At 43.7% G+C, this 14414-nt stretch overlaps 1 protein-coding gene across 1 annotated transcript in view; it reads left to right on the top strand.

Moving 5' to 3' along the window:
• The window catches only part of LOC126106290 (dehydrogenase/reductase SDR family member 11-like), a 165699-nt gene that overhangs the window by 8626 nt on the left and 142659 nt on the right, over window positions 1-14414 (top strand). Inside the window, exon 2 of the mRNA XM_049912510.1 lies at window positions 7088-7244. Coding sequence (XP_049768467.1) covers window positions 7088-7244 — 157 coding nt within the window. The remainder of the gene's footprint in view (window positions 1-7087; window positions 7245-14414) is intronic.

Raw genomic sequence — 14414 nt, 5'->3', positions numbered from 1 at the left:
TGGTTAATGTTACAAGGCCAGATCAGTCAATCTTCCAGACTGTTGCCCCTGTAACTACTGAAAAGGCTGCTGCCCCTCTTCAGGAACCACATGTTTGTCTGGCCTCTCAACACATACCCCTCCGTTGTGGTTGCACCTACGGTACGGCCATCTGTATCGCTGAGGCACGCAAGCCTCCCCACCAACGGCAAGGTCCATGGTTCATGGGGGGGACTATTCTGCTATTTTATAGATAAAATAGATAAAATGACTATTCTACTATTTTATCTATTAATGTAAGCAGTGAATTTACTCTTCCTTGCACTCCTCCACAAAACATTTAAACCAAAACTGAAATCATCTGAACACCAAATCTTTCAACCACTGTCTGACAACTACTGGATTCACTTTCAACTTTCTATAACTATCACTGGCTAGCCACACACACATACAGATATAAGGAGAACAAAAATAAACAAACATTAGTTTTCAGCATATAATTCTGCAGGTTGGCAACATGTACATAAACAAACCAGACAGGAATGGACATGAGGTGAACACACTGTAGTTGCTTCAAATCAGAGTTTTCGGTAACACGTCTACTGCTAGTGACAGAAGAAAAAAAGAGCGAGCATGAAAATGTGCTTATGTTCCATAATCTAAGTTTTAGTTCAACCTCCAGCATGTGACCAGGTGAGGGGAAACGTATATGTCCGCCGAAAACTCGATTCACTGTAAGTAATCAGTCATTCATGTAAAAAAAGATGTGAACTGTTTTAGAATCCGCAAGTATCACATATCAAAACAAAATTGAATCATTCTAGATTCCACTGAAGATGCCTTAAAGTAAAAGGCGAAATGTGTCTCGAATAAGTAAAGTACACTGGATAAAGAAAAAAAAGTTTGTTACTTACCAATGGAAATAATCAATAGCTGTAGATATTTAGTAAATTACATCTTATGACATACCAGCAAATTAGTTTCTGTTTAACTTCTCATTCCACATGCTATTAAATGCTGTTTAAAAAAATTTATCTATCCCTTCTGAAAAACTGTAGTTACTTTCATATCTCGGTAGATAAACAGATTTAAGATATTTATCATGCGACGAAATACATGACTTTTCACAAGTTATCGTTTGCAAAAAAACACGTTTCGATTTCTTGAACCGTTTACGAAATTTGCGGTTGATACAACCACATGGTTTACGACGAGCAGGACGAAGTACCGGTCGCGTCGCGAGCAACCCGCGCGTGGTCACGGCACAGCCCGTCCGCCGACATATCATTCAATATCTCGAGAACGGTGACAGCTGTCGATCTGCTCTCAGCTTTAAAAACAATTTCGATATGTTGACTAAATTTCATATGCAATAATGTATTACCTAAAATTAACTGTACGCAAAGTCCACGCAATGCGTTTTTACCTCTGCACACTCATTAAAATTTCGTGTAAAGGTTTAGGTAAATGCGATACAGCAAGTAACCACCACGAATAACGAAAAGAAATTCGGTCCTTTATCGAGAGAAGATATCAGACTGTAACATGCCCAAGAATCAAATTTTTCTGCCGAATAGTTTCCTTGGAATCAGATGATAAGTATTTCATAGCTGCCGCCGCGTCCGCGCCAGCGGTTCGGCGAAAGTTCGTGTGGCCCGGGGTTCCGTACCTGACGTCACGCTCAGCACGTTCTGTGATTGGCGGCGCGCACCTGGAGCGCGGCACGCGGCAAGGAAGCGGTTCGATATGGGTAAAAGGCCGGTTCCCACTAGAGCGCGGCAGCGCGGCGTGCGGCAACGGCAGCGGCAAGCAATTTCCGCGTTGACGCGGTGGCTCGCGGAATTGGCGTTCCCATCTGGAAGCAGCAGACATTAGCAGTAGCCAATGACGGACAGCAACTGAGGTACAGGTTGGGACCCACTGAAACTCCCGGTGCGTTTGAAAAACTATATCTTACACCTACATGGAGGAAAGACGAAGTTGGGTGAAGACATACCAATTTTTCATTATCTGTACAATGTACTCTTTCACATATTCCACTGTGCATGTTTTCTCATTTCACCATAAACAGATTTCATGACTACTGTTCATCATTGTTCACTATCTAGCACATTGATTAAGAATCATGAAAGAATAATACAAATTTGGAACAAAGTTTTCGAAACCAGATTTTAAATTATAAGACATTTCCCGGTGCAGACACAAATCTACAATACTTTATTAGTTACGAGCTGCAGTTTACAACTAAAGAGACAGTAAACGGTAGCAAATTAAGGAAATGGAAATTGAATAAGTCAAGACCCACAGTTTTTCGATAATCTTAAAGTTAGCGTAATGCAACGACTTACTGAAACAGAGGAAGGAATCCGCTAGAATACAAATGGATATCTTTGAGAGAAGAAGTGGTGAATGCACCAGAGTATGAGAATGGGAAGAAGGTACAGTAGAAATCGTTAGATAAAACGTGAAATATTAAATCTGACAAGAGGGAAAAATATAAAAATGCAGCAAATAAAGTAGGCCATTGGAAATAGACATGTCTAAACATGACGTTGACAGAAAGTCCAAAATTGCAACGTGATTTTGCACTTGGAAAACATAAGGGAATGAAAATGAGAAAGAACAAAGAAAACTTTGCTCAAAGGAGAAGCAACTTTCAAGAACACATGTGGCAAGCCAGAACTAAGCAAATAAGAGAAGGCTAGATAGTGGAAGGAATATGTAGACAGGAGAGGGGGAGGGGTTGTACAAACTAACATAAGTACAATGTTAGATTCCTGTGAGATGTCTGAACACGCAAGGCAATACTGATCCTACCACTTAACTAAGTAGACACACTGAAGAACAGCGAAACTGTGTTTATAGCATTTGCATGTTTAGAGAAAGGTTTTGACAATCTTAATTAAAACATACTTTGAAGCTCTGGAGATGTCATCGACAAAACACAGGGACACAAGATTATCTACAACTTGTACAGAAACCAAACTGCATTTCTAAGACTTCAATGACTTGAAAGGGAAGCAGTAATTGAGAAGGCAGAAGTAGAGACGATATAAAATGAAGACTGAATAGCAAGAAAAGCGTTCTGAAAAAGAAAATTTGTTCACATGGAATATAAATTGTAATGATTGGGTACTATTTTACGAAGGTATTTGTGTGGAGTGCAGCCTTGTAAGTGAAACGTGGGCGATGAACAGTTCTGTCGAGAAGACAATGGACGCTTTCAAAACGTGGTGATCAATAAGAATGCTGAAGATTAGATACAAGGATCGTGTAACTAAAGAAGAGGTACGGAATTAAATAGAGTAGGAAGAGGAAATTACGGCACAACTTTGACCACAAGAGGGATAAGTTGACAGGACATATTATGAGGCGTCAAAGAGTGAGGACAAAGGAGTTGGGTGATAGTATTCTGATAATAATCATTTGTTCAAATGCTATTCTACTATTTTATCTGTTAATGTAAGCAGTGAATTTAGTCTTCCATGCACTCCTCCACAAAACATTTAAACCAAAACTGAAATCAGCTGAACACCAAACCTTTCAACCACTGTCTGACAACTACGGCATTCACTTTCAACTTTCTATAACTATCACTGGCTAGCCCCACACATATACAGATATAAGGAGAACAGAAATAAACAAACAATTTCAGCATATAATTCTTTAGGTTGGCAACATGTACATAAACAAACCAAACAGGAAGGGGCATGAGGTGAACACACTGTAGTTACGACTTCAAATCAGTGTTTTCGGTAAAATGTCTACAGCTAGTGACAGAAGAAAAAAGAGCGAACATGAAAATGTGCTTATGTTCCATAATCTAAGTTTTAGTTCAACCTCCAGCATGTGACCAGGTGAGGGGAAACGTATATGTCCGCCAAAAACTTGATTCACTGTAAGTAATCAGTTATGCATTTAAAACAAAACTGAATCATTCTAGATTCCACCGAAAATGCCTTAAAGTATAAGGCGAAACGAGTCTTGAACCAATAAAGTACACTCGATAAAGAAAAAACACGTTTGTTACTTACCAAAGGAAATAATCAATAGCTGTAGATACTTAGCAAATTACATCTTATGACATACCAGCAAATTAGTTTCTGTTTAACTTCTCATTCCACACACTATTAAACGCTGTTTAAAAAAAATCATCTATCCCTTCTGAAAAACTGTAGTTTCTTTCATATCTCGGTAGATAAACAGATTTTGGATATTTATCATGCGATGAAATACATGACTTTTACAAGTTATCGTTTGCAAAAAAACGCTTTTAGGTTTCTTGAACCGTTTACGAAATTTGCAGTTGATACAACCACATGGTTTACAACGAGCAGGACGAAGTATCGATCACGTCGCGAGCGACCCGCGCGCGGTCACCGCACAGCCCGTCCGCCGACATATCATTCAATATCTCGAGAACGGTGACAGCTGTCGATCTGCTCTCAGCTTTAAAAACAATTTCGATATGTTGACTAAATTTCATACGCAATAATGTATTACCTAAAATTAACTGTACGCAAAGTCCACGCAATGCGTTTTTACCTCTGCACACTCATTAAAATTTCGTGTAAAGGTTTACGTAAATGCGATACAGCAAGTAACCACGACGAATATCGAAAAGAAATTCGGCCCTTTATCGAGAGAAGATATCAGGCTGTAACATGACCAAGAATCAAATTTTTCTACCGAATAGTTTCCTTGCAATCGGATGATAAGTATTTCATAGCTGCCGCCGCGTCCGCGCCAGCGGTTCGGCGAAAGTTCTTGTGGCCCGGGGTTGCGTACCTGATGTCACGCTCAGCGCGTTCTGTGATTGGCGGCGCGCACCTGGGGCGCGTCACGCGGCAGCAGAAGCAGTTCGACATGGTCAAACCGCGACGCAGAGCCCGCCGCGCCGTGCCGCTGACGCCATTTCCATAGCAACCACGCCACTGACGCGCGGTTTTGACGCGCGGCAGCCCTAGTGGGAACCGGCCTCTAGAGTGTGCTTCATGGATGCTGACGTGATGCAAGGCGTCTGTCGAGAGCATCACAGACAGGCTATGTGAGAAAACCGGGAGAGCGAGCAGGCCACACTATGCATACAATAGATTCCGTTTCCACGAAATCAACCACCTGTGCTCTATGAGCTCGAGCATTATCGTCCATCAGTAAGACGTCCGGGCCCGCAGCACCTCGCAACAACCGCAAATGAGGTCCCAAGATCTCGTCACGATACCTGGCAGCAGTCAAACCTTGCCGATGCACCCGTACAATTTCATGAAGAGGTGTTCGAATGGTGAAAATAATCCCTGCCGACACCATTAGAAATCCTCCTCGATCTTGGTCTCTTTCTACTACGTTTGGGCCCCAAAATCCTGTGCCACGTGCCCTCCAGATGCGAATCCATCGAGAATCACTCTCCAGACTAAATCAGAATTCACCTGTGAAACGAACACTGGTCCACTGTTCGACCGTCCAGGTGGCATGCTGACGGCTCCAGTGTCGAGGTTCCCTTCTGTAAAGACGTGTCAGAGGTACACGACGCGCAACAGGTCTCCAACAGTAGAGGCCACTCTTCCGAAGACTTCCGCGCGCCATTTGCCTCGATACAACACGTCCAGTGGACGCTGCGACGTCACATGCCTGATGCTTCGCAGCACTAAGGCGGTAATGACGTGCCCTTACAGCCAACTGACGGTCCTCTCTTCTGAAGTCACACGCGGAAGTTCCATGCGGCTTTTCGCGGATGATGCTGTAGTATACAGAGAAGTTGCAGCATTAGAAAATTGCAGCGAAAAGCAGGAAGATGTGCAGTGGATAGGCACTTGGTGCAGGGAGTGGCAACTGACCCTTAACATAGACAAATGTAATGTATTGCGAATACATAGAAAGAAGGATCCTTTATTGTATGATTATATGATAGCGGAACAAACACTGGTAGCAGTTACTTCTGTAAAATATCTGGGAGTATGCGTACGGAACGATTTGAAGTGGAATGATCATATATTTGTTGGTAAGGCGGGTTCCAGGTTGAGATTCATTGGGAGAGTCATTAGAAAATGTAGTCCATCAACAAAGGAGGTGGCTTACAAAACACTCGTTCGACCTATACTTGAGTATTGCTCATCAGTGTGGGATCCGCACGAGGTCGGGTTGGCAGAGAAGATAGAGAAGATCCAAAGAAGAGCGGCGCGTTTCGTCACAGCGTTATTTGGTAAGCGTGATAGCGTTACGGAGATGTTTAGCAAACTGGAGTGGCAGACTCTGGAAGAGAGGCGATCTCCATCGCGGTGTAGCTTGCTGTCCAGGTTTCGAGAGGGTGCGTTTCTGGATGAGGTATCGAATATATGGCTTCCCCCTACTTATACCTCCCGAGGAGATCACGAATGTAAAATTAGAGAGAGTCGAGCGCGCACGGAGGCTTTCCGTCGTTCTTCCCGCGAACCGTATGCGACTGCAACAGGGAAGGGAGGTAATGACAGTGGCACGCAAAGTGCCCTCCGCCACACACCGTTGGGTGGCTTGCGGAGTAAAAATGTAGATGTAGATGTGGTCTGGCCTGCCCTGGTCTTCGGAATTGAGTTTCGCCACAACCGAGAAACAACAGAACGATTCACATTAAGCGATCGGGTGAAACAGTTTGCGACTGTGCTGTTTCCCTTATTTGTATGGCCCGCCACCGCAGAGAGTCTGTCCCACACTGCGCCGTCTGCGAATGTGTACACAGCGATTGTGGATGTGGGGCGACCCGGCAAACACTACCTCGTTTCATAGCTGCCCTGACGTCATCGTTGGCATGGTTGTCTGTTGACCGGAATGCCATCTTCCATGCAGAACACGACCGTACGGACATCTGGTTGACAGTTTTTATGATTATATCGTGAATTACAGGACGGGGAAATAGCGGTTAGCTGCTTTAATTTTGGACACCAGTGTAAATGATGTCTAAATGAGCTTTTTAGTTTCATCACGATAGCCTTTCTGGAAATGACGTACTCTTTGTTGAAAGTGTTGAAATGCAGCTACCGTGCCGTTTTTAAAAGTATCCTATTAGAACTAGTGCCACATTTCCACCGCGGTGTTGTCATACCGAGTCACTGAGCACAGTGCGTTTCCTCCGCAGGAACTGGCGCTGAAGGAGCCGCGCCTGTACTCCGTGGTGTGTGACGTCAGCGCAGAGGAGGACGTGCTGTCCACGTTCCGCTACGTCGAGGAGACGCTGGGCGGCGTCGACGTCCTCGTCTACAACGCCGGCGTCACCGGCTTCTCCAGTCTCCTCGGTGAGTTGTATTCTAAAGGCACTGCTGAGCATCGGTACATCCCAAAACGTCGCAAATGCTGACTTCCGTCATCCGTGCAATGATTACTCGCGACCGCATAGTTCGCTTGTGTCAAACGGGCGAAGAAAAAGCAAAGCTCTACCGTGTACTGATAATTAGCAGCTCCGTTCCCGCACATTTAGACCAAGCTTTCAGCTTCACTCGGACACGACAGCAATAAACAGACATGCCAGGCCTATGCAGTTTCCAGTGTATCCATTTCGCAGCAGTGCTTCTATTGTACTCACAAAGTTTCAATCGAAAACTAGTAATACGCAATCTGATCAAAACTATCCACACACTCCTATGTAATGCGAAATTAACAAATGAATTCACGACAGGTGCGATAGCAAGTTTAAACCTTTCAGATCCGAATTTTTTCTGGAGTAAGAAAAATTTTTCTTTATGGGGTAAAGTTTTTAGGTAATTTGTAATGATTTTAGAGGCAAGATTTTTACAAAAATATGTAACATACGTTCTACACTAGGCTTTATTTTATGGACTAAAATAACTAATTACGGAATAATTGCTATTGTACAAGGGTTGCTCAGAAAGTAATGCACCACATTTTTACTTCAACAATTCTTTATTGAACATAATTGGAATTACACACACGAAAGAATGGCGTTTTATCTACACACTTTCTTTTTCCACGTAATGTCCATCCCGTTCTATGGCCTTCCTCCAGAGCAAACCAAAAGCGTCTATGCCCTGTCGGTACCAATTATTGTCCTGGTGGCGAAGCCAGTGCTTCACTGTGTTAATGACCTCCTCATTGTCCTCAAAATGTTTTCCGCGAATGGCATCCTTTAACGGCACAAACAAATGGAAGTCCAAGGAGTAGATAAAGTGTGGCAGCCGTGGATAGCCTTCCCGACCGCTGCAAATCGTGCAGCTCCGCCGAACCGTCTCCTGATGACTCACCCTCCGTGCCCAGCGACTAACTGCAGATGCTCCATAGACTTTGCACAAGCGTTTGTGGACATTCCCCACAGTTCCTTTCTCTGCAGTGAGAGATTCAGTGACGGCACGTTGCTTGTAGCGTACATCAGCTACAGACGCCATTTTGAAACTGTCCTGCAGCTACGCTATCTGTCGGAAGTGACGGAAACTTGGCGCTCTCACTCAGGAGACTTCTAATACTCCATACGCAACGTTTCGCATTCGTAGCATTGTTTTCCGCTGAGAAAAAAAAATGCGATGCATTACTTTCTGGACAATCCTCGTAAGAAACGGTCAAATGATCATTCAATAGTTACCATGAAAAACTATAACAATATTCAACTATACAGTGGAATACAGGTAGCAAACCACAGCTGCGTATTCCGTTGGTCACGAGCTGCTGCGCACTGCTACATTGACTTGCTGTCACAGTGATGCCCGACAGTTGGCAGCACTTGCACATGATGAAAAAGTTTAACATACACAAATGTGTACCTCAGATTTCCATTGCGAAATATACTTCTGTTGCAGCTAAATCACAAAGAAAAGTTAATATACACAATTGTAGCGAGAGCGTATGAAAGCCTTGAAAGGTTGTGGGAGTACCATTTGTCACCAGAGCAACAGTGGGTCAGGAGGGTTGAGTCACTTCGAACGCGCCCTAATCAATAAATGCCGCTTCAGTAACGAATCCGTCGGTGACATTTCAGCGCTTCCAAAACTGCCTAAAACAACTGCTGGTGATGTGACCTTGAAGTGGAAATGCGAAGGAACAACTTCTAACAGGTGGACCTGAAAGACTGTTGAACAGGGACTATCGAGCAGTGGTGGAGGGTGGCTGTGAAAGGTCACATGAAGTCAGCGTAAAATTCACTCGCGATCTCGAGTTACACGGAATGTGGTAGAATGGTCGCGCAGCTCTCCAATAGCCTCGCATTCCTGTAGTGACTGTGGGGCAACGCTTGATGTGTTGTGAAGGGAGACGCCAGTGGACTGTGTATGACAGTGCGGCGGGCCGGAATGGCCTCTCTATCCTTTAAGCGCCCATCCCACCTATCTGAATAGGTTTCACGCTGTCTGCCCAATCACTCTGCGATGGTAGGTACTGGTTTAGCCGACAAAAGCAGCATTGAAGAAAATTAGACTAAATACGTGCCACGCCGAGGTGCATAACTCCACTCTATTGGCAGTAGCTGAAAGATAAACTACACATCGTTCGCGATTCTTGCAGGAGTCGTTCAAAAAAATGTCAAAATTTCCTTTTAGTTGCTTTGTTGTCTTTATAACAAGACAAAAGGCAATCACCTCCGTGTTAATATCACGACACGAATTATGCAATGTTACTGACTGTCTCTGTAACAAGTTCTCAATAGAAAGCTGGCTCAACCGGACATACATTACCGACTCCCCTATTGCACGACAATTTACATGATTTTAATGAAATATCACATTCTCACTTAACGTATATCCTGCATTTAACCTCTGTCTCTCAGAAACACATCACCAAAACAAGATGGAAATAATGATTTTCATAAGTGCTTTTAATTACGTCAGAGGGGACTAATGACCTCAGATGTTAAGTCCCATAGTGCGTAGAGCCATTTGAACCAACTACGTCAGAAATCTGTGATAATGAAACTAAAGAAACATCCAGAAAATTATATTATGTCAATCTACCCCCTTGGTTGTAGTTTCAGTTGATACTATAGATGAATACATTACAGTTCCTAGCTCTACATCACAATTCCAGCACGGTTAATACGTTTTTTAGGTAAAAATTTATATCTCCAAAAATATGGAAGTTATTGATTTAAAGTTCTAAGAGTACGGTAGTGTTACGCATGGAATTCGGTATACTAAGTGTGAAAAAGGTCGATTAATATTTAATGGTACTTCTCCAGATTCGTGGAGAGTACGTGTAACGTGCTGCACACGCCGTTTGTCAAGTACGCGGCTCGCTCTGCGCAGCAGTCGGCGTCAGAACCAAAATCAGCTCTCCTCCGGCTCCACGGCAAGCTACGCTTTCAAATGCAAAATGACAGCCCGTTATAATTTGCTACGTTACAACCTGAAACGAATTATTTGGAGTGATCAATCACGCTACAGCCTATGGAAATTCACTGGAAGGAATGCCTGGAGAACGTACTACGTATCATTTAGTGCCAAGACCAAAGTGTGAGGTAGCTAGCCTCACAATATGGTGTTTTGGTGGTGACGTTGTGGTCCCCTTATTGCCTTTATGAAAACTCTAAACGCGAAAGAATATGAAGCCATTTGACAGCCTGACTGTTTGAATAAGCTTTGCAGTGCTCAAAAATGGCTCTGAGCACTATGGGACTTATCATCGAAGGTCATCAGTCCCCTAGAACTTAGAACTACTTAAACCTAACCAACCTAAGGACATCACACACATCCATGCCCGAGGCAGGATTCGAACCTGCGACCGTAGCAGTCACGCGGTTCCGGACTGAAGCGCCTAGAACCGCTGGGCCACCGCGGCCGGCCGTTGCAGTGCACTCTGTCTTAAAGGAACATCTGTGACGCAATGATCTGTGAACAACAACATTCCTCAAATGTACTGGCTTGCCCAGAGTTCCGACCTGAACATTGTATTGTATGTTAACCGGGGACCTAGAAACGACGGAGAGACTCCGTCCCCGCCACAGCCGCAGTGGTCCACAACCCCACGACGACTAGCGCAGTCCACTTCACCCCTCCGCCGCCCCCACACCGAACCCAGGGTGATTGTGCGGTTCGGCCCCAGGTGGACCGCCCAGGGAACGTCTCACAGCAGACGAGTGTAACCCCTACGTTTGCGTGGTAGAGTAATGGTAGTGCACGCGTACGTGTAGAACTTGTTTGCACAGCAATCGCCGACATAGTGTAGCTGAGGCGGAATAAGGGGAACCAGCCTGCATTCGCCAAGGCAGATGGAAAACCGCCTAAAAACCATCCACAGACTGGCCGGTTCACCGGACCTCGACACAAATAACGGCGTCTCAAAATCACGTGACTATCCCTATTTGATGTTCAGAACGGGTGCAGTAGGCTGTACTCTCTACACAGATGTATGAGCCGCTTCTCAGGGTGTGATCTAGTTTTAAAAAATTAATTTTTGAGTTATGACAGCTACTCAAAATGCACGAAAATTTGATGTGGAGAAATGGTATAACGATAACTCTCACCGAAGCCACTAGAGAGCTCTAAATGCATTATTCCTCTCACGCCAGAGTGAAGTGCGTTCACGGGAATAGTGGTGTAAGTATAGCGGCAAGTGCACGTGGTATTGTCCTTCTGTGGTATTCTGCGTGTTTGTTTACCCTCTAAAATCAAAAGGGCATTGTATCAGTGCTTGTAAGTGTCAGAGTTGTTTCCTTTTTTTAGATCTGTAATATTCCGATGTTATTAAAGCAGAAATTGTCTTTGTAGGTGAAAGTCTAGACGAATCGAGCAGTGATGTCTCGCATTTAATACATAAACCATAAAACTCAGCCGGCCGTGGTGGCCGAGCGGTGCTAGGCGCTTCAGTCTGGAACCGCGCGACCGCTACGGTCGCAGGTTCGAATCCTGCCTCGGGCACGGATGTGTGTGATGTCCTTAGGTTAGTTAGGTTTAATTAGTTCTAAGTTCTAGGGCACTGATGACCTCAGATGTTAAGTCCCATAGTGCTCAGAGCCATTTTTGAACCATAAAACTCATCCCTCTCATCAATGCTGTGCAACCTGTCACGGAGGCAAAAAGGAAAGACTTGATGACACTTCTCCCGTACATTCCTCCATTGCACGACGGTTTCTTCAACCTACTGACAATTGCAACTTCGGCTCAGGTACCTGGACCTGGACATGTTGACCCTTTGGGAGAGGAAGATAACGTGGACGGTGAAATCGAGTACACAGACATGCTCCATTATAAAACCTCTTGAAATATCAGCTTGACGAGACCTACATTTTAAGAAATTTCGACTTTTAGAAACAACAGTTTATTTATAAGTCGAAGAGCAACGCACTGCTGAAGTATTACACAGACGCAGTGGATAGCATTATAGTACTTAACAACAGTAATGCAATAACTTTAACTCACTTTGTGAGATAAACGTGCACAATGGGAGCAATAAGTGCAGACTCGCATTGCTGTATCATATTATCTCTATGTTTTATGAATAAATTGCAATTATGGAGATTAAAAGATAGCGTATTCCCTCTCAGGTAACCAACTTCACCAAAACGTGTATGAGAAGAGAGGTACAACCCTTGGTTTATACCGCTTTACCTTTCACCACGAGTAAATTTGAGAGGGAAAATAGTACTCCAACTTTAAGGAATTAGAAAAAGGAATTTAAGGTACAAATATCTAAAATGTCTGTAGTAAACGTAATTATAATATTTCATTTTTCATTTCATCTGAACAATCACTAATTATTGCGAAGCATGTATTTACATTAAACGAAACGGAAAGCCTTTCATTTCTCAGAAGTGGCAAAAATTCAGTTATATCAGTTTGTCTCTCAGCTTCTCATACACTGAAGCGCCAAAGAAACAGGTATAGGCATGAGTATTCAAATGCAGAGGTATGTAAACAGGCAGAATACAAGACAAGAAGTGTCTGGCGCAGTTGTTAGCCGGTTACTGCTGCTACAATGACAGCTTGTCAAGATTTAAGTGAGTTTGAAAGTAGTGTTATGGTCGGTGCACGAGCGATGGGACACAGAATCTCCGAGGTAGCGGTAAAGCCCGGATTTTCCCGTACGACCATTTCACGAGTGTACCGTGAATATCAGGAATCCGGCGAAACGTCAAATCTCCGACTTTGCTGTGGCCGCAAAAAGATCCTGCAAGAACGGGGCCAACGACGAGTGAAGTGAATCATTCAACTTGACAGAAGTGCAAGCATTCCGCAAACTGCTGCAGATATCACTGCTCGTCTATTAACAAGTGTCAACGTGCGAACAGTTCATCGAAACATCATGGGCACGGGCTTTCGGAGACGCTGGCGCACTCGTGTATCCTTGACGACCGCACGACACAAAGCTTTACGCCTCGCCTACGCCCGTCAACGTGTTACAAACCGGACACAATAGGAAGGACCAGGCCCCTTTGATTTTACTTTTATCACTCGTTTATTACATCAGAGAAATACACATTTTAAGACAAAACTTAACTACATGAAATATTGCTCCCAGGAAAGGTTAATATAAGCAGTGATAAAACTTGGTTCTCTTAAGGGTTTCTGCTGACAACAAATTTTAAGGAGGCAATTTAAGGTTTATATCAATTTAGCTCAAACACGTAGCTAGTGATTGCATCACGACACAGAATTAGTACTCACAGTAACCAACTAATCAACGGCCTTGCCACTGAATAAGTAGTAGGCCATTGGGAACGAATTAGCAACACCCCGCACTCAGGGGTGTTAATACCAACAGTCTTTAAATGTCTTGCTCCGCATTAAATAAACAAACTTACAGTAATTAAGTGAATAACAAATCAAACACACTACGCTCCACTCAAACTCTTCAGTGGAAGCCAAGCCAAAATGAAGATTCCATTAACTGACTAGCACTGAAGTCACACTAAAGTTCATCTCTGTTTTCCCAGACACACATGGGGCAAACTTATACGAGACAAGATTTTGAAGGGAGCACATCAGTAAAACCGGTAGTGAAGCTAACTCGTGCCACTGAAAATTAAGGTACTAGACCTGGGCACAAGGTGGTATACAGTGCGGTAGCCTTTGTGCTATACTGCGCTCCAAAGTATTAATTCAAATGACCAATTAAAAATTAAGTACACACAAACTAGCATTAATTAACGAGGAGCGACACCAGGTCGCTCGAAGGGATGACAACACTTAATTCAAAAGACGAATGCCGGAGGCGGTAGTAACATCAAACACCTTTTCCGAGTTTTAACCAAGAGTCACTTCCCGCTATGCAAGTAAACATTCAACCAAGCACAAAGAAGGAACCCCAAAGAGAAAATTCAAATAAAACCACCAAAAGATTATAAAGGACAGGGAACCCCATCTATTTAAATTAAAAAGAATTAGCTCTCCCCAAAGGCAGTGTAAACGCTAAGGCCACCCTTAAGAAGCCACCAAAATTGGTTGCAAAAGGTCTTATACATTTGCTCCTTTTCTTTAAAAGAAACACAAGGCTGCTTAACTTCTGCTGGACGTCCGGTATGGCTCGTG

The sequence above is a fragment of the Schistocerca cancellata genome, chromosome 10, assembly GCF_023864275.1.
Source record: "Schistocerca cancellata isolate TAMUIC-IGC-003103 chromosome 10, iqSchCanc2.1, whole genome shotgun sequence".
NCBI classification, from domain to species: Eukaryota; Metazoa; Arthropoda; class Insecta; order Orthoptera; family Acrididae; genus Schistocerca; species Schistocerca cancellata.
This window is presented reverse-complemented; position numbering and strand designations above follow the sequence as displayed.